This window comes from Callorhinus ursinus, unplaced genomic scaffold (assembly GCF_003265705.2).
Source record: "Callorhinus ursinus isolate GAN/ISIS: 27379988/994484 unplaced genomic scaffold, GSC_fseal_2.0 scaffold41, whole genome shotgun sequence".
In the NCBI taxonomy this organism is placed as follows: domain Eukaryota; kingdom Metazoa; phylum Chordata; class Mammalia; order Carnivora; family Otariidae; genus Callorhinus; species Callorhinus ursinus.
In genome coordinates, this window is record NW_027397103.1 from 8138928 (window position 1) to 8161123 (window position 22196).

Genomic DNA, 22196 nt, shown 5'->3' on the forward strand with positions numbered 1-22196 from the left:
CCCCCCTCTCCCCCCCCCGCACAGCTCGGCAAGTTCACAGGCCTCAGGACCGCCCTGATCCTGGGCGGGGACAAGTAAGAGCCCCCTTGCCCCATGCCACGGGGAATCGACTGAGCCTGGGCGGCTTAGGAACAGCGGTGCTGCTCTGCGCACCCCAAAGAGAAGGGGAAACATGCAGTAATGCAGTAAAATGCCACAGGACTTTCCCACACGACTGCCGATGGGTTCGGGTGCTCCTAGGGGAGCTGGTGGTGCACAGGGTCAGCGCTCAGGCAGCACGGTTATACCTGTTTCAATACATACCCCTAACAGTGAGCTGTCGCACAGAAATCAAGGAGTAAAGTTTGTGATAGCTCAGATGTGAAAAATGTAGGGTTTCCTGCTGTACTGGTCCCGTCTTTGGGGTGGCAGGCACCATACCTATTCCCCAGATGAGCAGACGGAGCACGTGATGGGCCCAGAGCTGCGCGTCGAGTTGGTGGTCGAGCTAAGACTGGAACCCAGTCTCCTGCCCTGTCCCACAGGCTTCTCCCTCCCAGGGCAGCCCCTTCCTTCTTGTTCTCTCGGAATGTCACTGTGACCGGTCACTTTGGATTCTGAGAAGAATGTTTGGCTTTTAAGTGTTCCGTTGCCTGCATTGTAATTTGTTGTCTCTGGAGCCCATGACTGTCTGAAATGCCTCCCGGGGCTAGGCCAGACTCAAAATCCTGGCTCCCGTGGGCGTCCCAAGGGGGTTTCAGAGGAGGACCGGAGTCAGGGCCGTGTGCCCGGGCGTTTAAGAACAAGGACAGAGAGATCCAGGCCGCCTGGGATCTTGGGGGGCTGGTGGTCCTGGGGTTAGTTGGTAGGTGGCACTAGAAGCAGGGGCGGGGTGGGGGCAGTTCCAGGGCTGAACCCATCTCTGGGGAAGTCTTCGTGGTATCAGTCCTTCTATGTCTGAACTCGTGTCTTGTCAGGGCAGCGCCTTTGCCCAGAAGCTCGGCAATCGCCTTTCCCTACTTCGGAGCCTGGGGGCGGGGTGTGGGCCTCACCTGGCCACCTGGTTCTGGAGAGGGAGAGGGACTAAAGTGGCCTGTGTGTCGAGCTGACACCTCCTCTTCCCCCTAGGATGGAAGACCAGTTTGCTGCCCTGCATGAAAATCCCGACATGTGAGTTTGGGCTGAGGACGGCGGCTTGGGGTCTCTTCCCCGACGGCCAGCTCCTGGGAAGTGTGAGGAGGGCTCTGCCGGGGCCCCCGGGTGACCTGGCCTGCACATCCCTTACAGAATCATTGCTACCCCTGGGCGCTTGGTGCACGTGGCTGTGGAGATGAACCTGAAGTTGCAGAGTGTGGAGTACGTGGTGTTCGATGAGGCAGACAGGTAAGACCACACGCACTCCCCTGTGCACCTGCACCAAGGTTGGCCCTGAGACCTGGAAGAAGGACTTGGCCAGGAGAGACCTGCGTGGCCGCGCTCGAAGCAGTGTTTCCCCCAGCGTGGGCCACAGACCTGAGGCAGCACCGGGGCTCACAGCTGCCTGCACCAACAGTTTTTATTTTGTGTTTGTATATTGTATTTCTTCCTTTTAGGGCTATGGGAGGAAACAGTAAAACAACAAACACATGATTTCAAAGACATACAAAGTAGCACAAAGCTGGGAGCACCAGACTGGAGCCAGACAAGGGTGGGATCACAACCCAGCTCTGTGAACTTGGGCAAATCTGAGGGCTTGTGGCCCTTGGTGGGCTCATCCACAGACAGGGGACTCACTAGCCCCTACTGGCAGGTGCTGGGAGAGTCAGTGCTTAGAAAGCCCTCAAACCGTGCCTGGCACAGAGGGAGGGCTTCAGCATGACACGGAGCCGCGTAACTGAGAACAGACTCAAGGTTTTTAGGTCATCACTGCTGGGCATGTGGTGGTCACACAGAGAAAAAGTGAGGTAAAGAACCACGTGGGACACATACCAGTCCACGTGGCAGAGAGTGTGCGGGGGGGGCGAGGGCCACGGGTTTGGAACTCGCTGGAGAAGCCCCTCTCCCGACCCCCACCCTCTGTCCCCCAGGCTCTTTGAGATGGGCTTTGCCGAGCAGCTGCAGGAAATCATTGGCCGCCTCCCTGGGGGCCACCAGACCGTTCTGTTCTCTGCCACGCTGCCCAAACTGCTGGTGGAGTTTGCCCGCGCGGGTGAGTGAGCCGGGGTGCGACTAGGGGCCTGGGGGGCTCGTCCTTCCGTGACTACCCACCTCCGCCCCCCTCCCCCCAACACCTTCCCTGTGCCAACCGCAGGCCTCACGGAGCCCGTGCTCATCCGGCTCGATGTAGACGCCAAGCTCAACGAGCAGCTCAAGGTGAGGCTCCCCCCGTGCCCATTCCCGAGCCTGCAGCCACGGCCCTGTGAGCCCACCGTGGCCCCTCTCCCCACAGACCTCCTTCTTCCTTGTGCGCGAGGACACCAAGGCTGCCGTGCTGCTTCACCTGCTGCGCACCGTGGTGCGGCCCCAGGACCAAACGGTGGTGTTTGTGGCTACGAAGCACCACGCCGAGTACATCAGTGAGGTAGGGGGCGCCCTGAGGGAGACAGCTTGGGGAAGTCGCCGCTGGGCCAGCCTCCTGGGGACCACCACCTCCTTTGCGGCAAGCTTGGAGCTGCGGCTCCGGGTGCGGCCACCAGAGGGCAGTACCAGAGCTGGACACAGGCCTGGCCAGGGCCGGTCCTCTTTTATTCTTTAACTTTTTATCATAAGGAATTCCAGGGGCACCTGGGTGGCTCAGTCAGCTAAGCGTCTGCCTTCGGCTCAGGTCATGATCCCAGGGTCCTGGGATCGAGCCCCGGGGCAGGCTCCCTGCTCAGCATGCTGCTCCCTCTCCCTCTGCCCCTCCCCCTGCTCATGCTCTCTCTCTCTCTCTCGCTCTCTCTCGGGTGCGCGCGCCCCCTCAGATAGTTAATAAAATCTTAAAAAAAAAAAAAGAATTCTAAATACACACTAACGTCAGCAGACAGCATCACGAACTCCCAAGTACTCAGTTATCAACTCACTCCTAGTCTCGATTCCTCTGATATTCCCCTACGTCCAGGTTATTTAGAAGTACCTCCCCTGCCCCCAATCCTGCCATTTTCTGTAGATTTTCAGTGTCCCGTGTATCTCACGTTTTAAAATGGAGGCGTGCCCTGCAAGCTGGAAGCTGGGTAAAGTGTCCTAAGCTTCCGGGAGCAGCGTGGTGGAGTTTTTCCATACGCATATGCCTGGGACCCTCAGCATGGGGCAGTCCGGGTGTCCCAGAGGCTGCCAGGGCCCTTTGCCAGTCGTTGCCGCCTGCCCCAGAGCAGCCACACCTGGGGTCTGTTATCTGAGGATGCAGTTCACTGGGTTTCCTGTGGTTGTTGTGCATTTAACGGTGCTTCCTTGTGCAGCTGCTGGGATCACTGATGAATAAAACCAAAATAGTAATTTTTAAAGAGCAGTTAACACTGTCACGGAACTTCTAATGTCCGAGGCCCGGGGCGCCTGGGTGGCTCAGATGGTTAAGTGTCTGCCTTCGGCTCAGGTCATGATCCCAGGGTCCTGGGATCGAGTCCCGCATTGGGCTCCCTGCTCCACAGGGAGCCTGCTTCTCCCTCTGTCTCTCTCTCTGTCTCTCTCTCTCTCTCTCTCTCTCTCTCTCTCTCTGACTCTCATGAATAAATAAATAAAACATTAAAAAAAAATTCTACTGTCCGAGGCCCTGTGCTCAGCTCTGTATACATATTAACTCATTCAGTCCTCGTCATAAAGCCACAAAGAAGGAGCTATTAGTCTCCTCCGCGCTACAGACGAGGAAAGCAAAGGCACCGAGAGGTTAGGTAACTTGCTCAAGGTCACGCGGCCCGTTAGTGGCAGAGGCAGGATAAGGTTGGTGTCCCTACGGGAGACCTCTGCATTGATACTCCTCCAGCCCCGCAGAGAGGTGGGAGGTGATAGAGACCTCATTCGTACCGACGAAGCTACCACACCACAGCTACCCCTCAGAGCTAGGATTCAGACCGGAAGTGCCCCCCACTCTAGAACCTTCGGTCTTCCCACCACATCCTGGCACCCCCGCCGTCTGTGTCCTGGCTTTCTCTCCCGTCCCCTGCCAGCCCTCTTACCCCTTTCCCTCCCTCTTGTCTTCACTCTGAGCAGCTGCTGACGACGCAGGGGGTGAGCTGCGCCCACATCTACAGTGCCCTGGACCAGACAGCCCGCAAGATCAACCTCGCCAAGTTCACCCACGGCAAGTGCTCCGCCCTCATCGTGACCGACCTGGCAGCCCGCGGCCTAGACATCCCGCTCCTCGACAGCGTCATCAACTACAGCTTCCCTGCCAAGGGCAAGCTCTTCCTGCACCGCGTGGGTGAGGAGCCCGGGGCTGGAGCTGGCCCAGGGTGGGAGCTGAGGGTGCAGGGTCCGGTGCTCCAGGCGGAGACGTCGAGGCCTGGGGAAGGGCCCCATAAGGTCGAGTCTCTGGGGGATGTGGCCCAGGCATGACTCACATGGCTCTGAGCAGCTCTGGAGCTCTTCTGGGTTCTCTCTCCCTTTCCTGTCCTGGGGCCCGAGGACATGTCCCCTGACCCCCCTTCCTCCTCACAGACCTCTCCCTGAAACTCTTGTCTTTTTAGTTCCTTTCCTTTAAACCTTTGCAAGATTGAACTAACACATGGACCCCTCTGCCTCCTGTTCGTCCAGGGCAGACAGGAAGGAGCGCCTGACTTAGTCGAGTCAGCACGTGGGGCCCACCTTCCTCTCTGCCCTCCCAGGCCAAGGACTCTGTCATTTTTGGGGGATAAAAGTAAGGCACGCACATAGTAGGGAAACTGGAAAATGAAGCAAAGCACATAGGCAGTAAGCCACGCGCCTGTCATTGGTGAAATGACAGCAACTGGTGTGTCGTCCCCCCGCCCCCCGCCCCCAGTGCTCCTCTTGGGCCTGGGTGAGAGCATTTTACTGGCTGTTTCCATCTTTACAACCATTCTATGTAGTGGGTGCCAGCATCATCAGCCCATTTTGTAGATGAAGAAACTGAGGCCAAGGAGGTTCATAACTGGCCGGGGGTCATACAGGTAGCAAAGTGGGACAGCTGGGGTTGGAACCCCCTCTTCACCACTATCCCTCCTTGCCTCCCTGGTGGCACGGCTATCATTTTAGTGTGGCTCTTGTCACTGCTGCCTTTTTAAAAATCATGGTAAAAAGTATACGTAACGCACAATTACCATTTTAATTGTTTTTAGGTATAAGTTCAGAGACAGTAAGTACATTCATAGGGTTGTGTAGCCATTACCACTGTCCACCTCCAGAACCTTCTCATCTTTCCAAACTGAAACTCTGTCCTTGTTAACCCTAATTCCCTGGCCTCCCTCCCCCAACCCTAGGCAACCACCATTCTATTCTCTTTGCTTTTTTTTTTTTTAACTCATAACTATGTGCTTCATTTGTAAATACAAATAAGCTAAATGCGCGTCCATGAGAATAGAATCTGGCGGGCAGGTTCCATATGATTGAACATTGTTGAATAAGTAAATTCTGGCAGCCCATGCTGGGCCCCGGGAGAATTGCTTCCACCTTCAGTCGGGGCATGTGGGAGGCCTCCATCTGGGTCCCGGGCTGCGGGTCTGGGGGCCTTGGCTCCCTGTTGGTTGCCCTTGCCATGTCCATATGGCTCTGGGAAGAGCTGGCTTGTGGGTTTCTCGAGGGGTCCACAGACCCCCCCCCCCCCCAAAGGGAGTTTCTCATGTGCTCTGTGACCCACAGTGTGAGTCAGACCACCCCAAACGAATCTTGCAAATGTGGTGACACTTTGTTGTTGCAAATGCAGAAACAAGCCAAAGGTAACGTTACACTTGGATTCCCTTAACACAGAATTAGAACCACGCTGGACATTCTCTCTTGTCACCTTTTTCTTGTGTCAGCCTATGTTGTGTGTGTTTTCCGTTCACCATTAAACATCACTGTGTGACGGGTTGGCAAATCTGTTTGTAAAGGGCCAGATAGTGAATGCTTTAGGCTTTGAGGGCATATAATCTCCCTGGTCTCTGCCACTGTAGCTCGAAAGTAGCCTTAGAAAATTTGTAAATGAAAGAGCATGGCTGTGTGCCTATAAAACTTTATTGACACGAACAGGTAGGGGGCCAGCTTTGGTCACTGGCCACAGTTTGCTGGCCCCTTTCCTCATCTGTGTAATTCCCACCATGTGGTCATCAGCTAAGTCATTTAGCCAGGCCTCTGTCAAGTCTCGAAGTGGTTTCCAGCTTGGGCTTGTTTCGGGCACACTGCCGTAGGCACCCTTGAATGTGAATCTTTGGAGCCTTGGTTATTTCCTTGGGGAAAATCCCCCAAAATGGGGATGCCGAAGACTTTGGGTGTTGATAAGGAGCGCAGGTAGCCTTATCTTTATTTCTGCTAACTTCACAGAGCACGGTGTGGGCTCACACGCTTGTGCAGGGAACCCTGGTGACCGTTGGTGCCCCTTCTCTTACAGTCAGGGACAGCAGCTCAGCGAGGTGTGGCCTTGGCCTGGCCCACACCCTTAGAGTCGGGCCAGCGGGACTCACGCTGGGCTGTAGGGTCCTTTGTCTTGTCCTCAGCTTGAACTTTTTTCTCCACAGGCCGTGTGGCCCGGGCTGGCCGAAGCGGCACAGCCTACTCCTTAGTGGCCCCAGACGAGGTCCCCTATCTGCTGGACCTGCACCTGTTCCTCGGCCGTGCCCTCACCCCTGCCCGCCCCCATGAGGGGGCCTCAGGTGAGTGGAGGCCGGCGCACTGGAGCAGGAATCTCTGTGTGTCCACTGCGGAGCTCATGGTGCAGGTCGGGGAGAAGCTGTCCTGGCTTTGGGAGGAGGCAGGGCTGGATTTGACCCCGGGGTAAGAGCCCCATTATTTTAAACTCAGAATTTCACATACAAATCCAGATTTCTCATGTCTGTTGGAAAACAGCTGGGTCTGACTGCTAAGTCTGCTTTTTCCTGAGGTTGCCGTACAGGCGGTGTGGGCCATGTGCCCGGGATAGATGGGCCCCCGGGGTTCACGGCAGCCCCTGCCTCCCCTGCGCCTCTCGTCTGGCCCCTGCGGGCATCTGTTTGAGACCCTGCCCTTGACTAAGTTTCCAGGGCAGCCCAGGCAAGCAGAGGTTCATTCAGGCTGAGCTCACAGAACTTCCCCTTATTCTCTGTGGGGTGGGATTGCATGGCGTGGGCAGCGGCGATCATGGTAGCCTCCTCCCGTGGTCCTGCTGTGTGTCCAGCCCTTAGTGCACATTGTCTCCCGTGTCCATCTGAGAACACAGGGAGGGTTGCTTCACAGGTGAGGCCAAGCCACTCATCCCACATTGCTTATTACTCAGCAGGGAGGTGAGGTGGGAGCGCAGATTCAGGAGGCCAGGTGTAAATGGAGCCTGCACTCGGGGCAACCCTGCACGCATTCACTGAGCACCCCACTGTGTGCTGCATCCGTGCTTCAGAGCGTCGGGAGCACCTGCAGCTCAGCCGCTAGGCCCATTATCCAAATGCAGATTCTGGAGCCCTCGGCAGACCTCCAAGGTTGAGACCAAGCAGTGGGGGTGGGAGCGGCAGAGAGAGGGAAGGAGCCCCCACAGCAGTGTTCCAGCAGAAGCCAGCCATGGAGTAGTTATCTGTTAGGGAAAGGCCATCCTGCATTTGCCCCAGCACTAGCCAGGGTGGGCAGCATGGCCCAGGACCGGCTTGCTGCAGAGGAGGTGGGCAGCCAGGCTCTTGACCCAGCATACGGGGGCTGTATCCTGACACCGCCCTGCAAGCCAGCTGCTGGGCAACACTGGACCTCTGCTGAGCCTCAGTCTCCTCTTCTGGAATGTGGGGTTGTTGTGGGGACTCAGTGGTCTCGTGGGAGAGTCAGCAGAAAGCACGAGCGAGCGAGTGGCTTGGGCTCCGCAGGTCATAGGCCCCATGGCAGCCCCTCAACCCCGCCATTCTGGTGCAAAGTTAGCTAAAGACAGTAGGAACGGGGATAGAAAACGATCTTCAGGAAAACAGGCAGTGGCTCTTGGGTTGTAATTGTGGGTGCCCGGTCGAGCTCGGTCAAGTGGCTGGCCGGAGCAGCTGCTCCATAACTGGGGATTATTTCATGATTTGGGGGCCTGGGAGGGGAGGGCCGGCTGCGGGCCGCCGACAGACTCCATGTGTGTTGGCAGGCGCGGTCAGCGCGGACGGCGTGCTGGGCCGGGTGCCACAGAGCGTGGTGGACGACGAGGAGGGTGGCCTGCAGAGCACCCTGGCGGCGTCGCTGGAGCTGCGGGGCCTGGGCCGGGTGGCCGACAACGCTCAGCAGCAGTACGTGCGCTCCCGGCCTGCGCCCTCGCCCGAGTCCATCAAGAGGGCCAAGGAGCTGGACCTCGCAGGGCTGGGCCTGCACCCCCTCTTCAGTGAGTCCCTGCGGGGGGTGGGGGTTGGGACAGTGGGCTGCAGGTGGGCCCCCGCGGAGCCTCCCCAGCCTCAAGCCTCCTCCCCACCCCCACCAGGCTCGCACTTCGAGGAGAAGGAGCTGCAGCGGCTGAAGCTGGTAGACAGCATCAAGAACTACCGCTCACGGGCGGTGAGTAAGGGGGTGGGAGAGCCCGCGGGTGCCCGGGGGTCACGGTGGCTGCCACGGAGCCGGGACTCTGGCTGAGCTCCTGACCCCAAGCAGGACCCCAGCGGGGCTTTTCTTCTGAGCTTGCGGCTCTGCCTCACCAGCATCTCGAGAGATGCCCCTTGTTCTAGAACCGTCCCTGCTGGCCTGCAGCAGATGCCCCATGTGGTAGCCATTTCCTGCCGCTTCCAGAGGGGTAGACTGAGGCTCACAGAGGGGAGTGACGTGTGCCGGGCCTGTCAGCGGCCTGGAGCTGGCTTTCCATCACCTTTCATCCCCTCTTGACTCCCACTGGGCACGCCATCTGGGGCCTGTGCCAGGCATGCACAGAAGCACAGAAAGACCTCCCCGGGAGTGGGCGAGGCTGCCAGGCAGCCAGTATCAGGGAAGAGGAGCTGGAGAGGGTCATGGTAGCGAACACTGGTTTCAGAGCCAGGTAAACCAGGGTCAAAATGCCACTCTCACTTGTCTCAGCTGTGTGGCCTCAGGTTGGCTGCTTGCCCTCTCTGGGCCTCCTTTCTAACGGTGAAATGCAGGTAACCAGAGTACCCGCCTCATAGAGTTGAAAGGACTTGGGGAGGAATGCCATAGGGAGCCCACCAGGCTGGTGAGGGCAACGCTGGGAAGGAGGAGGCCAGTGGGTGAAGGACTCGTGTGTTCCTTCCACAGACCATCTTTGAGATCAATGCCTCCAGCCGGGACCTGAGCAGCCAGGTGATGCGCGCCAAGCGGCAAAAGGACCGCAAGGCCATCGCCAGCTTCCGGCAGGGGCGGCAGGGGCGGCAGGGGCGGCAGGAGGACACAGCTGGCCCCGCCCCAGGCTGCTCGGCACCCCAGGAAGAGAAGCCCGAGGAGGAGGAGGCAGCGGGAGAGAGTGTGGAGGTACGGGCCCCGCTCTGGCCACCCTAGAGGCTGGGCCTGGGGGTAGAGCCGGGCGGGGGGGGGCTACCCTCAGGGCTTTGAGCGGTCACTGGGGGGGGATGCCGGGACTCCGTGTCCACCTCCCGTCAGGCTCATGGTATGGCTCCAGTGTCCCTTGCCCAGAACCCCAGTGCCAGATGTTCAGGATCCAGAATCTTTAGGGTGGGCACACTGTGTATGATATGACACAACGTTGAGTCTGGGGTGTCACCGCCCTCAGATGCGTCAGGGCGTCCCCCCACAAGGTGTGCCGTGCTAGTCCCCACACCGAGGGGACAGGCCCAACCTAGGCAGCCTCATGTCGGCTCGGCTTCTGCTGCCAAGTGAATTTCAGGGAAGCTCGTTTCCAGAACCTTGTGGGCTAGGGCGCTGCGGCCAAGTGACTATGGCACAGGTCCAGGGCCCATGGGGCAGATTCAGGGCGGCGCTGGAGGGTCCCCGGTGGCGGCTGTGTCGTTGTCCTCCTCACCCTGACAGTCTCAGCCTGAGGTCGAGGGCAGGTGGACAGGGGCCGAGCAGGGACTCTTGGCAGCAGCGAAGGCATGACACAGGCAGCCTCAGACACGGGGCCTTCGTCCCGGAAGGCAGGCTGGGGGACGCGGGCACCCTGTTTGCCTGGTGGGCAGGGCCGCGCATCTACCAGGATATTCCTCTCGTATTTGATTTGCACCGAGGGCTCAGTAGCCAAAAAGTACAGGTGAAAACTCCTGGACTAGTCCGTACTGTATAGAGCAAGGCCAGGCCCAGAAAGGGGCAGGGCCTTGCCTTGGTCACACAGCCTGAGGCACCAGCCTGGGGCTGGCAAGTGGGTCTCACCCCGGTTGGCCCCCAGCCCCCTCCTGCACCCGGCCTGCTCTGCTGGGGCCGAGGTTGTCCTGCAGTGCACATGAGGAAACAGGGTGCAGATGGAAGCACCAGATTTCTAAAGTCCCGGAAGCCACTGGCCCTTAACTCTACCTGGACTGGCAAGTGGAGAGGCCAGTGGCTTCCCTGGGGGCTGTGGGTGTGACGCCGGGCCTCTGTCTGCCAGGATGTCTTCACGGAGGTCATGGGCCGGAAGCGGCCGCAGCCGGGACCCGACCGGGGAGCCAAGAGGCGGAGGGAGGAGGCCTGGCATCGGGACCAGGAATTCTACATCCCCTACCGGCCCAAGGACTTCGACAGTGAGCGGGGGTGAGTGGCTGGCTGGTCCTGGGGTGGGGCAGGTGGGGCCTGACGGGCCCTCCACTGACCCTGTGGCGTGCCCCCACCCTTCGTCTGCAGCCTGAGCGTCGGTGGGGACGGGGGGGCATTCGAGCAGCAGGTGGCTGGCGCTGTCCTGGACCTGATGGGGGACGAAGCCCGGAACCTGACGAGGGGCCGGCAGCAGCTCAAGTGGTGAGTGAGCAAACGAGCAAGTGAGCATGCACCCCTGCCTGCCCTGTGGTTCCACGCAGCAGACAGGTGGCCCCTGTCTGTCCTGACTCCCGTTTGTTCCCCTAGAGCAGGAAATATCACCAGCCCCATCTGGTTGTGTGCAGCATGGATTGTGAGCCCTCCTGTGTTGTCCCATGTGATCGCACACAGCAAGGACAGTGACCCCCCCACCACATCCTGTCCCTTGATTTGATCGTACACAACAGGGATCTTGATCCGTCTGTCCTTCCTGCTAGCTTGCCTTTCTCGACAGAGCTCATGACCCATCTCTCCCGTTTGGACTCTGGTTCCAGAGAAATGGTGTGACTCACCCAGGGTCACAGAGCCAGGAGATGGCAGAGTAGGATTGGGCACCCCCGCTAGGCCCCCAACCCTGATCCAGACCCCCCAATTCCCAGTGACCCCCACACCACCTTTTGAGACCTGGGCTGCCAGGAAGAGGGGAGGCGGGTAGGGAACGGGCCTTTATTGAGCACTTGCTGTATGCCAGACATGGGCGGGCTGCTTCCCTTGAGGGGGTGGGGAGGAAACAGGCGCCCCAGGCCACCTCCTGCCACATCAGCTCTCCCAACTCTGTCTCCCGCAGGGACCGGAAGAAGAAGCGGTTTGTGGGACAGTCGGGACCGGAGGAGAAGAAAAAGATCAAGACCGAGAGTGGCCACTACGTCAGCAGCTCCTACAAACGGGACCTGTATCCGGAGGGGCGGGGCCCGGGGGCGGGGCCGAGTACCCCCTAGAGGCGGGCGTGGGGTGGGGGCGGGGCCCAGCGGCCTCTGGCCCTGCATACTCTGGATGTGGGGGCGTGGCCGAGCACCTTCTGTTGCCCCACCCCCTGGAGGTGGCACCTGTATCCGCTGGAGGGGGTGCGGGACCTGCTCCCCGCCCAGTGGTGTCTAGGGCATCATGGTCCCGCACACAGCCTCCTTAACGCGCGGCTTCCCAGCTACCAGAAGTGGAAACAGAAACAGAAAATCGATGATCGTGACTCAGAAGACGAAGGAACATCCCACCAGCGAGGCCCAGAGCGAAGAGGTGGGAAGCGGGGCAGAGGCCAAGGTAATTAATGGTCCTCAAAGCAGTTTGGCACGTGGTCCATTTGATCATCCAGGGACTTGGTTCTCTCTGGTGGGGCTGAGCCCTTCCGCGGTGCCAGGCTGCTGTGGGATTTGAACGGGCTCTGTCCATTCCCCTCAGCGTCTCTCCTCTCTGGCTAGGTCTCTTCCGTTTCTCCCTGTCTGTCTGTCTCTGTCTCTGGTTTTTTTGGAAGCTTCCTCTCTGTCACTCCCTAGGCTCTCTCTCTCTGGGTCCCCGTTCCTCTCTTTCCCTCTCTGGCTCTGCATCCCTGTCCCTGCGCCTCTCTCTGCCTTTCCCCTCATTCTCTCTTTGTCTCCTTTTCTTCCCATCTCTCAGACTTTCTGTCTTCATCTGTCCCCCTCATCATTTCTCTTCCTTTCTCTACACACGCGTCTCCCAGTCTTTGTTCTCTCCTTCCCAGTCTCTCTTTCCCGTCTTGGTGTCTCTGTCTCTGTCTCCATCTCTCTGTGCCTCTGTGGACGTGCCCTGCCTGGGCCTCGCACCCCTCACGGCTCCGCTCCCGGTTTTACCCGCTGCTCTGGGCCTGCTGGGCCAGGGGGTGAGGATGGCCTGTGGGCTTCAGGAAGGAGCAGCCATTCTCCGTCTGTGCTTTGTCCTCCTTGGAGGTGATGGGTCCCTGTCAGGCGCCCTGGCCCCCGTGGAGACAGCTGGGGCTGCCTTCATGATCATCTGTGTGGGAGCTCTGAAAAGGTCACTCTTGCGGGAGGGGAGGAGCCAGGCAGGGAGAGGGAACGTGGTAGAGGAGGGGGCACCCAGGACTTAGTGGGGAGCCAGGGAGGCAGGGGTAAGTGCCCTCCCAGAGATCTGGGAGAGCAGGTTGGGCTGGGGCCACTGACGTCTGCTGCCGCCGCTTTGCTCTGTCACCTTGGGCACATCCCTTCCCCTCCCTGACCTCTCTCCTGCCCGAGGAAGCTAAGCTAACAGCCTAGGGCGTGCAGTCCGTGGAGGCAGGGATTGGAGTCTTTCTCAGTCAGTGCTGGGTCCCCAGTGCCCGGCGTAGAGCACATGCTCAATAAATCTCCATTGGATGGTCTGTAACCGTGATAGTGCCCTTACGAGGCCCTTACTCTGGGCTGGCTCTTGTTTTGAGCATGGTAACACGCCTCCTCACCTCCTCCTCACTGGGACCCGTGAGGTAGGTGCTGTTATCTCTGATTCAGAGTGGGGAACAGAGGCGCAGAGAAGTTAAGTGACTTGCTCAAGGTCCGAGAGGTCATGGCTGGGATTTGAACCCCGGCAGTGTGGGCTTGAGGGTCCATGCTGTTGACCACGACAGCAGACTACAGAAGCTTTATTGAGTACCTACAATGAGCCAGACCCTGGGGCCACAGCAGTGAACCCAGAACGGGAGCAGGGTGGTGGTGGGGGGAGGGCAGTCTGGAGGCTCCTGGGAGTGGACTGGAAGGCTGAGCTCCCTGCATCCCTGTCCTGGCAGGTGCGTCCCAGCCCCGCACCCCAGGCGCCCCTGCAGGCCGCGTGCGCTCAGAGCTCAAGACCAAGCAGCAGATTCTGAAGCAACGGCGCCGAGCGCAGAAGCTGCGCTTCCTGCAGCGAGGGGGCCTGAAGCAGCTCTCCGCCCGCAACCGGCGCCGAGCCCAGGAGCTGCAGCAGGGCGCCTTCGGCCGGGGCGCCCACGCCAAGAAGGGCAAGATGAGGAAGAGGATGTAAGGCACGTGACCCAGCCCCCTGGCTCCTCACGTGGTGCAGGGGTAGACGTCAGCAGACGTCCCCAAGTGCCACCGCGTGCCTGGCCCTGTGCCGGCCACTGGCGGAGCTCCCTGCAAAAGAGGGGTGCTGCCTGGCCACACAGGGCAGTGGCCGCCTCTGCCCGAGGTGGAGCCTTTCACACAGGGTCTTCAAGGGCGCGTGGGGGCCGGGGGGTTGCCGGCAAGGTCAGGACGGCCAAAACCCAAGGTGGCCACTCAGCTGCTGCTGCTTCCATGTGTTCTGGGCAGTTCCTGAGTTCAGAGGTGGTGGCCACTCGGGGCCGAGCCCTTAGTGCCTAAGGCCCAGTGATGTATTTTTAATGTAATAAACCTTTATTGAGCACTTCGAGTGGACGGGGAGTGCCGTCTACCCAAGGAGCCGGGAGGGGCGGACCCAGGTATTAAAGCCCCAGCTGGTGTGCCCGCTGAGTCCAGAGAGTGGGGGCTGGGGAGGGAGGAGGGAAGTGGGGTGTGGGGCAGAGGGCTCAGCGGCTCCTCCTGAGCCTCAGCGGCAGTGGAGGGGTTCACATGGCCCCACCACACTCCCACCACACCCGCGGAGGTGAGAACCTGGTCTTGGCCTTTGCCCTGCAAGCCCTGTCCTCCCCAGCCCCAGTTTGGGGTCCTGGGAAGGTCAAGGGCAGCCTCCAGCAGTTGGATTCTCAGGCCACGGATCACCTGTGCCACTCCACAATAGAGGAGGCCTTGTGAGCAGGCACCCCATGTGCGGGTGCTTGCTTTGTGGCCCTCTTGTTGGTCCTATTTTACTTTACTTACCAAGCACTCATCTAGAATTTACCAGAATTTGCATCAGGCTTCATTCCAAACCCCTGACACACATCGGCTTGTTCAATGCCATGAGTGCACTGAGAGGGAGGACCTGGTCCCATGCCATGTGGTGGATGAGGGATTGGTGCCCCCCCCATGTGGCCCACATTTATTTAGTACTTGCTGTATGCCCCTCCTGTACTCCCCACAGCAGTCTGAGCAGGCAGAGCCCTCCCATCTCTCAGGTGAGGACCACTCAGCACACACCCCGCAGGACATATGCACCTCCTTTCCGGGGGGGCCCCCTACCCCCTGCCCACCTGGGTCAGGGCTGGGAGGCAGGTGTGGGCTCGGCCTGACGAAGATTGGCCAGCATGGCGGAGAGGTCCAGGATGAACAGCTTCACCTGTGGGTCCCCAACACAGCCAGTCACATCCCAGCCCCTGAGTGTCCAGTTCCACTGTCCCCACAACCCAGGATGCTGTAGAGCAGGGGTTGGGGGTGAACACCCGTATTAAAAGCAATGATGGTGGTTCCCAGGGGCCAGCCAACCTGCCCTAGACTGTTCTGGGTCCTTCGGGCCTCAGTCCAAGCTTCCCAAATGGTCTGTGAGCAGACACCCTCAGTTTCCTAGCTGGTATCACCTGCATTACAATTAAGTGAGTATTTTCACTTCAATTAATTCATCCCCCCCCTTTTTTTAATTGGATCAATCGTATTCATTGGTGTTTGACCTGCTCTCATCTCCATGGGTTAACACTCCCATATTTCCTTTTAATTAACTTATTTATTGATATGAACTTAATGCCCACAGGTCCACTGCCAAGAGCCAGAACTGGAGGCCAACTTACCCTTGGGCTCTCCCTTCACATTTGTCACTGAAATAAACATTTGAGAGGGAAACTATATTTCTAACAAAAATAGAATTAAGTTACCCCTTGTCATAAGTGGAGGGGCAGTGGAAAAATCCTACAACAAACATGAAACCCGGTTTCACTCTTGCATTCTGGCCCACTGTTGCCTACAGGGGGTGTGAGGCCCCGGGCCCAGGCCCAGGGAGCACTGCAGGGGTTAAAGGCACTCTCGCCCCACACTAAGTCTTTCTGCTTGGTAGGATCAGGGTCGGTTGAAAAGGGACAGGCTTTTGCCCACTCCATCATACTGAGCCTCTGTCTCTCCTGGAGTTGTCTTGTGTAGTTCAAGGTGCTGGGCCACACTTGGGAGAATAGTGGTGTCCACAAATCTGTCCTACTCAGCATGTGGCACAAAGGTAGGCTCCCGGGGTCCGAGTTCTTAGTGTTTGGTTGGGATCCAGAGTGTTGGGCACAGGACAGGAGTGCCAGGGGCAAGTGTGCCTTTTTTTGTGTTTCTTCCACTAAAGGGGACCGTGCTTTGGGTCCCCATTAGAAGCAACAGAGGTGTCCGAAGTCAGAAACCCCCTCCCTCCGTTGTAAACCATGTCACCCCTTCTACAACCTTGCAAACCTGAATGACTTGGTCCACAGTGACATTTGTGATGCACTTGTGCAGGAAGAAAGACAAGGACCCAGCCCCACCCTCTCCCTCCCTAGGGAAGCTGAGGCCTGTCCGTGCAGGGAGCAAGAGGGTCAGGGATTAATTAAAGGTGGGTCTCCACCTGGTTTCTTGTCGATGTTGTCAGTTTGTGCTGTTTGACCCTGGGACAAAGGACAGACTCTTGTCATGAATGTGCGGTGTCGCCAGTGCACACCCCAGGCCCTAGGCACAGGTGAGGGCGCTGAGACCCAGAGAGGAGAGCATGGCTTCCTTGTGGCCACGGAGCAGATGCCCCTCAGAGCCAAGACCCAACCCAGGCCTCCTAGGCAGGGTTCCCAGGTGGCCATCGAGCCCAGATCTGGGGTGCTGGCATCATGCTCTCGGCTCACGGAGGGTCACGCTTAACCCAGAGTAGGTGAGATTTCCTGAAGCTTTGGGGGTTGGAGGGGACATGGCGAGGGAGCGCACCTGCTCCAGCTGCCCTTCGGTGTCCTCGACGGCCAGGGCAGGGGGCTGCCTCTTGTGCTGACGCACTAGCTGGAACAGGTTGAGCGCCGCCATTCTGGTGCGGCCCAGGAGAAGGGTCTTCTCAGCCGCGGTGTTCTGGATCTGAATCCACTTGGATTCCTGAAGAACACCCCGCCCCCTTCCAGATCACGCTTGGAGCCTGCTGAGGAGGGCTGGGGCCTGCCCACTTCCCCTCCAGTCGGGGGCGCATGGGCGCCTCCGGGAGAGGAACGGGGGGTCAGGTTCTGCTAGGACTGGCCCCCTGTGCCCTAAAGCGCTTTCTGACGCTTGCACCTGCCCGTTAGCGCCGCTGCCCCTCTGGGCTAAGCATCGCTCCTTCTGTTCTTTCTCGGGCGACGGGAGGCTGGGGGCACCTCCTCCCGGCGGGCCGTACCCAGCGCAGCGTGCGCTCCCTCGCAGCCTCCAGGCGCTCCAGCAGCTGAGCTCGCCGCTGGCCCTGCGCCAGCAGCTCGTCCTGCCCGGCGTCCCGCAGCCGCTGCAGCCGCGCGCGCGCCTCCTCCAGCTCGGCCCGCCGCCGGCGCTCCGCGAGCCGCAGCGCCGCCTGCATATCGGCCAGGCCGTCGAAGCGCGCCACCAGCTCGGGGACCTCCTGGAACTGGGGTAGGGTCAAGATGGGGTCCTCTCGCCACCTGGCCCTCGGGCGCCTCCTTGGAGGGCTACTCCCTCCCCTCCCCACTCCGGCATAAAGCCTAGCCCAGCCTCACTCCCTGTGATTGTTCCGTTCAGCTGGTATTTATTGAGTGCCTGGATACACCCCCTCCCCCTTCGCCTGTGTGCCCCTGAGGGGAAGTTACCCTTGTGAGCCTCGGTTTCCCCATTTATAAAATGGGATAGGCAAGAGCAGGACTCACTTCACCGGGCGTTTGGAGAAGTCAAGAACAAAGCTTGTCCCTGGCATACAGTCAGCGCTCAGTAAGTGGTGATTGCTGGCATACAGTCAGCGCTCCAGTAGTGCACACCCGAAGCCGTCCCAGAGGCTACCCGACGCTGCACGGTGGCGCCTGAGCCCCCAAACCTCCTGCAGGGCGCTCACCTCGGGCAGCTGCTCCAGCACTTGGCCCAGCAGGCGCGCGCAGGGCTCCAGGCGCTCCAGCCGGCGCTGCAGCCGCGCGCGCTCCCGCCGCAGCTCCTCCAGCTGGGCCCGAAGCCGGAGCGCCTCGGCCTCCCGGCGGCTCGCCTGCAGCCGCTCCTCGGCCGCCCTCCGCAGCGCGCGGCCGCGCCGGGCCTCGGTGTCCTGGGGAGGCGGATGGAAAGGAGGCGACTGCCCTCACGACTTGGGAGCCGCCGGGGCTCCCCGCTTCCACCCGCCCCAACACTGGCACGCCGCGCGGGACGTAGCAAACAGATGGCCCGTGGGCAGATTCAGCCAGTGTCTGATTTTCGTCCGTCACTTCTCCCCCATGCTTTTTAAAAACTCAAATGCATCAGGCAGTGCGTGCGTATTTCCTACTACTCCCTCTTGTATTAGTAAAGCCCACTTTTAAAATTCACATGCAAGTCTGGCCTTGTGACCCAGTGACCTGCCTCCCCTCCCCCAGCCGTCTGCACCTACCCGCAAGAACTTGTCAAAGCGCGCAAAAGACCCCTTTAGCTCCCGCTCCTTCTGTTCCAACTGTTCCCAGCGCTGTTTCCGGGCTGCCATCATGGTCTGGCACACCTGGGGAGAGGTGAGGAGTGGGTGTCTGTGTGTGTTTGGGGGTTCAAGTGATCCAGCACCTTCGGGTTCATACTTCGGTCATCAGTTGTCCCTGATCTTGTCACTACACCCCTGCTCAAATCCACCCATGGCTCTTCCCATGTGTGATGAAGCCTCAGTGCCCTCTTGTAGCCCCTGCATGCCGCTGTCCCTGTCCTTCCTTCTGGTCTCATCTCACCCCCTTCCTTTAACACTGTCTTCCAGACACTGGTCCTCCTGTGTTGTGTCCTTGCCTTACAATCTTTTTTTTTTTTTTAAGATTTTATTTATTTATTTGACAGAGAGAGAGAAAGAGAGACAGCGAGAGAGGGAACACAAGCAGGGGGAGTGGGAGAGGGAGAAGCAGGCTTCCCACGGAGCAGGGAGCCCGATGCGGGGCTCGATCCGAGATCATGACCTGAGCTGAAGGCAGCCGCTTAATGACTGAGCCACCCAGGCGCCCCTGCCTTACAGTCTTCGTATGCGCCGTTCCCTCTGCCCCCTTCTCGCTCCTCACCCCACCCCACCCCCTTTGCTGGATAAGCTGACTTGCCCTTCCCCCATCCCCAGACATGACTTCCTTCAGGAAGCCCTCCTTGACCACCTCTTTGTGGAGATAGGGGCTTCCTCGGGGTTCCCACAGCCTTCTCAGTGCTTCCCCACCTGATAGCAGTCTACACCTGGACACTTGTCTGTCTCCTTCTTTAGACTGTGAGCCCCATGGAGGGGGACTATGGTGAGACGTCCAGATCCCAGTGCAATGCCGTGCACATAGTAGGTGCTCAGTGCACATTTATTTGCACCAACTGATCTCATTTGATCATCGATGAGGAAACCAAAGCTCAGAGTGGTGAAATGACCCTGTAGCTAATAGGTCAGCTCCATTACTTCCCAACCCCTGCTCACCATCATTTTTTTTTTTTGCCCGGGATCCCCAAAAGTCTCAGGGACTACAGTGGAAGCTCACCTCCTTCTGGGCCTGCAGGGCCCGGTCTGCATCCACCAGCTCCCGCCTCTTCTCCAGGAGACGCAGCACCGGTGGGAGGGGGTCCACGTTTTGCTCTGGGCTCTTCCTGGAGGGGCTCCAAGGGGGAGGTAGGGATGAAGGAGGCAAAAGTCAGGGCCCCCAAACTCCCCACCAGTGCTTGAAATGCCCCCATTAGCCATATACTAGCTGTTGAATTGTTCATTCATTCAACAAATTGTACTGAGCAACTACCCTGTGCCAGGCACCTTTCTAGGCACTGGGGGGTGGGGTGCAGGTGTGAGCAAGGCAGACAAAAATCCCCACCTTCCAGAAGCCGGCGTTCTGCTGGGGGTGGGGGACACAGAAAATAAAGCTAACAAATAATAAATAATGCTAGGACATGGTAGGTGCTCAGATGAAAAATGAAGCAGGCAAAAGGAAATCTTTCAATGGGGAGGTGAAAAAGTTTCTCGGAGGAGACCCTGGGGTCATCTAGGCAGAGACCCGAAGGGCAAGAGGGAGTGAGCGCGTGGATACCTGCAGGGAACAGCGAATGCCAAGGCCCCAAGAGAAGAACTTTGGATGGGGGAAGGTTCGGAGGGGGGGGGCGGGGGGGGGGGCCTGGGGGAGGGCTTGGGAGTGGGGGGGACGAGGACCACAGGAAAGGCAGGGCAGCTGCAGGAGATGGTGAAGAACCAGGTTCTGGGATAACCCAGAGACAATGTGGGTCTGGTCAGGTGGTTGTAGGGGAGAGGTGAGGAGGGCGGTCACGCTGCAGTTTAAGAGCAGAGTTGATGCAGGGGTGGGGGGGTAGGTGGTGAGAAAGGAGAGAAAGGTGAACTCCAGGTGAACTGGAAGGAGGGTGCTGGTGGAAAGCTGAGTGGGGAACAGGGGAGATCAGGTCCTTGCTGTGGCTGAGCTTTGGCTGGAAGGCTGTTAGACCTCCCCTAGACCTCCCTGCGGGGGCTCCAGGAGGAGGCTGGGATCTGGAGTCTTGCTGGGGTGTGTGTGTTTGGGGGGGGGGCCGATTGCACACAGCCCTACATGGTGGCTGTAGAGAGAGCAGAAGGGTTGCTTGAACCATTCTGTTCAGCAGGGCATTCCCAGCACTGGTCCAGACTCTGACACGGAGCTTGGGACTCTCAGTCACTGCGGAACACAAAGTAGGCGCCGGACAAGCTTCCTCCACTCCTTGAAAATGCAGCGTTCGCAGGGAGAGGGCAGCAAGAGTTCACAGAATTCCTCCCCGCCTCAGTCCAAACGATTAAATCTCAGCTGGACGTCAGCCAGGAGTGGGGATCAGGAACAGATGAGAGGCCTGGGCTGTTAACCCAACTCTGCCCTAACTAGCCCAGAGACCATTTTCCTCTGAACCTCAGTTTCTTCCTCTGTGAAGTGGGGACAGCAATACGCCACCAGGAACTGCCCAAGGAAGCCAGGCGCCACAGGCAAGGGGAAGGCAGGGGTCAACCCACTCGCTTCTGCCCCCCTTTCTCCCCTCCCCGCCATTCTGAAGCACTCACTCAGGCATTTTCTCTTGCAAGGCCAGTCGGAAATATTCCTCCCAGGGCACGGCCATTCTCCCTGCAATTGCCCCAGGGCTTTCTTTCCACAGTGTCGGAGCCTTGCACTAGCTCAGGAGGCCCTGGGGTTTTGGGTGGAGGACAGCGTAGCAGCGTGCTCTGTGCTGTAAGAAGGCAGCCAGCCACCTAGCAGGCCTTGGTTGCCAGGGAAACCAACCACACAACATTCCGTTGCCTGCCTAAGGCCCGGGGCATCCATCCTGGGAGGGAGAAGAAGGGGGTAGCTGGGAGGGGAGCAGGCTTTGCCGATTCCAGAGATGGCTTTTGCTCCCAATCTAAACTGGGGTGCAGCGAGGAGGAGGTGGGTCCCTCGGCCAAAAATTTACCTTCTTGGTGCCCCGTGTCTGGTCAAGCCTCTTCCTGGCTGGGTGGGATGAGACGCCTCTCTCGTGGCTGTATACTCAGTTGTCCGTTCAAAAGAATAATTATTGGGCACCCACTGTTTGCAGGGTCATTCACTCCCTGGCAAGGTGCTGAGGACCTACTATGTTGCAGCTCTTTGAGGGTCAATCCCTTTGCTACCTTGGCCAAGTCTCATGGAGCCCCCAGCCTGGTTAGGGCAATCAGCACCACCCAGTGGAGACCAGCTTGGAAGGGTCCCATGATCTAGATTTGGAGGATAGGGGAGGGGGGGAGCTGACATACTTTGGGCAATTACTGTTGCTCAGACACTGTGCTAAGCGCTGTCTGTATAACATCAGTTTAATTCTTAAAACAGCACTCCAGGGGATGGTATTAGAGAAAAGTGCCCGGAGTAATACCCCTGCGTCCTCCACCCAGAAATAACACACGCTAACATCTCATCATCTTTGCTTTCTATCATTTTAGTTTCCTGTTTTAAATATTTTTTTCATGTAAAGAAAGGCATTTTCTTATTGTAAAATAACACTATTAGAAAAACAAAACTATACTTATAATGCCTACATTGCTAAAAACAACTCCTAAGCATTTTGTTAGAGCGTATTTTTAGAAAGGAGCTAAAATAATATATATTTTCTCTTTGAGCATGTTACATTAAATCACACATATATCCTTCTACATAAATTGATGTGAAGAGTTATAAGATACACGGCCTAATTTTTTCTTGATTTAAAAATATTGAGGTATAATTTACATAATGTAAACCTCATTTTTTTTCTCACATACGGTTCTGTGAGTTTTGGTAAATGTGTAAAGTCCTGTAACCACCACCACAGCCAAGATACAGAATGTTTCCATCACCCCCAGAAGTCCCCATGCTCCTTCATAATCAACCCTGTCCCCACCCCAGCCCCTGGCAACCACTGACCTGTTCTCTGTCCCAATAAGTGTGCCTTTTCCAGAATATCGGAAATGGAATTCTATACTTAGTGGCCGCTTGAGTCTGGCTTCTGTAACCCAGAAATGTTCATCAGAGATTCATTCATGTCGACATGTGTAGCCAT

The 22196-nt window shown here is 58.2% G+C and overlaps 2 protein-coding genes across 4 annotated transcripts in view; one reads left to right on the forward strand and one right to left on the reverse strand.

Moving 5' to 3' along the window:
- Positions 1–14085, forward strand: part of DDX54 (DEAD-box helicase 54) — a 19487-nt gene extending 5402 nt beyond the window's left edge. For 2 of the 3 annotated variants that reach the window (XM_025889658.2, XM_073881081.1), the window contains exons 5-20: positions 25–74; positions 1108–1149; positions 1267–1362; positions 2046–2167; positions 2270–2331; positions 2408–2539; positions 4144–4354; positions 6603–6737; positions 8162–8392; positions 8489–8562; positions 9268–9480; positions 10550–10692; positions 10783–10896; positions 11522–11626; positions 11879–11991; positions 13466–14085. In XM_025889658.2, the coding sequence (XP_025745443.1) occupies positions 25–74; positions 1108–1149; positions 1267–1362; positions 2046–2167; positions 2270–2331; positions 2408–2539; positions 4144–4354; positions 6603–6737; positions 8162–8392; positions 8489–8562; positions 9268–9480; positions 10550–10692; positions 10783–10896; positions 11522–11626; positions 11879–11991; positions 13466–13698 (2076 nt within the window). In that variant the 3' untranslated portion in view covers positions 13699–14085. Of the gene's footprint in view, positions 1–24; positions 75–1107; positions 1150–1266; positions 1363–2045; positions 2168–2269; positions 2332–2407; positions 2540–4143; positions 4355–6602; positions 6738–8161; positions 8393–8488; positions 8563–9267; positions 9481–10549; positions 10693–10782; positions 10897–11001; positions 11489–11521; positions 11627–11878; positions 11992–13465 lie in introns of those variants that run through there. The other variant, XM_073881082.1, reaches the window with a different exon arrangement.
- Positions 14086–14752: 667 nt separating this feature from the next.
- CFAP73 (cilia and flagella associated protein 73) lies at positions 14753–20813 on the reverse strand. Its single transcript, XM_025889860.2, has 7 exons — positions 20713–20813; positions 19190–19295; positions 18100–18204; positions 17581–17781; positions 16921–17142; positions 16488–16646; positions 14753–14910 (listed from the first exon to the last, which is right to left on the reverse strand). Exons 1-7 carry the CDS (start codon positions 20766–20768, stop codon positions 14830–14832), a joined length of 930 nt encoding a protein of 309 aa, XP_025745645.1. The 5' UTR covers positions 20769–20813; the 3' UTR covers positions 14753–14829.
- Between the last annotated feature and the right edge of the window lie 1383 nt (positions 20814–22196).

What these genes read in the sequence shown, in the direction of transcription:
- CFAP73 (XM_025889860.2), bottom strand. Translation starts at nt 20,768, where the DNA reads ATGGCCGTGCCCTGGGAGGAATATTTCCGACTGGCCTTGCAAGAGAAA. An exon ending in TGCTGGAGCAGCTGCCCGAG is followed by an intron (nt 17,143 to 17,580) that starts GTGAGCGCCCTG and finishes ACCCTACCCCAG; the next exon opens with TTCCAGGAGGTCCCCGAGCT. An exon ending in GGGAGCGCACGCTGCGCTGG is followed by an intron (nt 16,647 to 16,920) that starts GTACGGCCCGCC and finishes GGTGTTCTTCAG; the next exon opens with GAATCCAAGTGGATTCAGAT.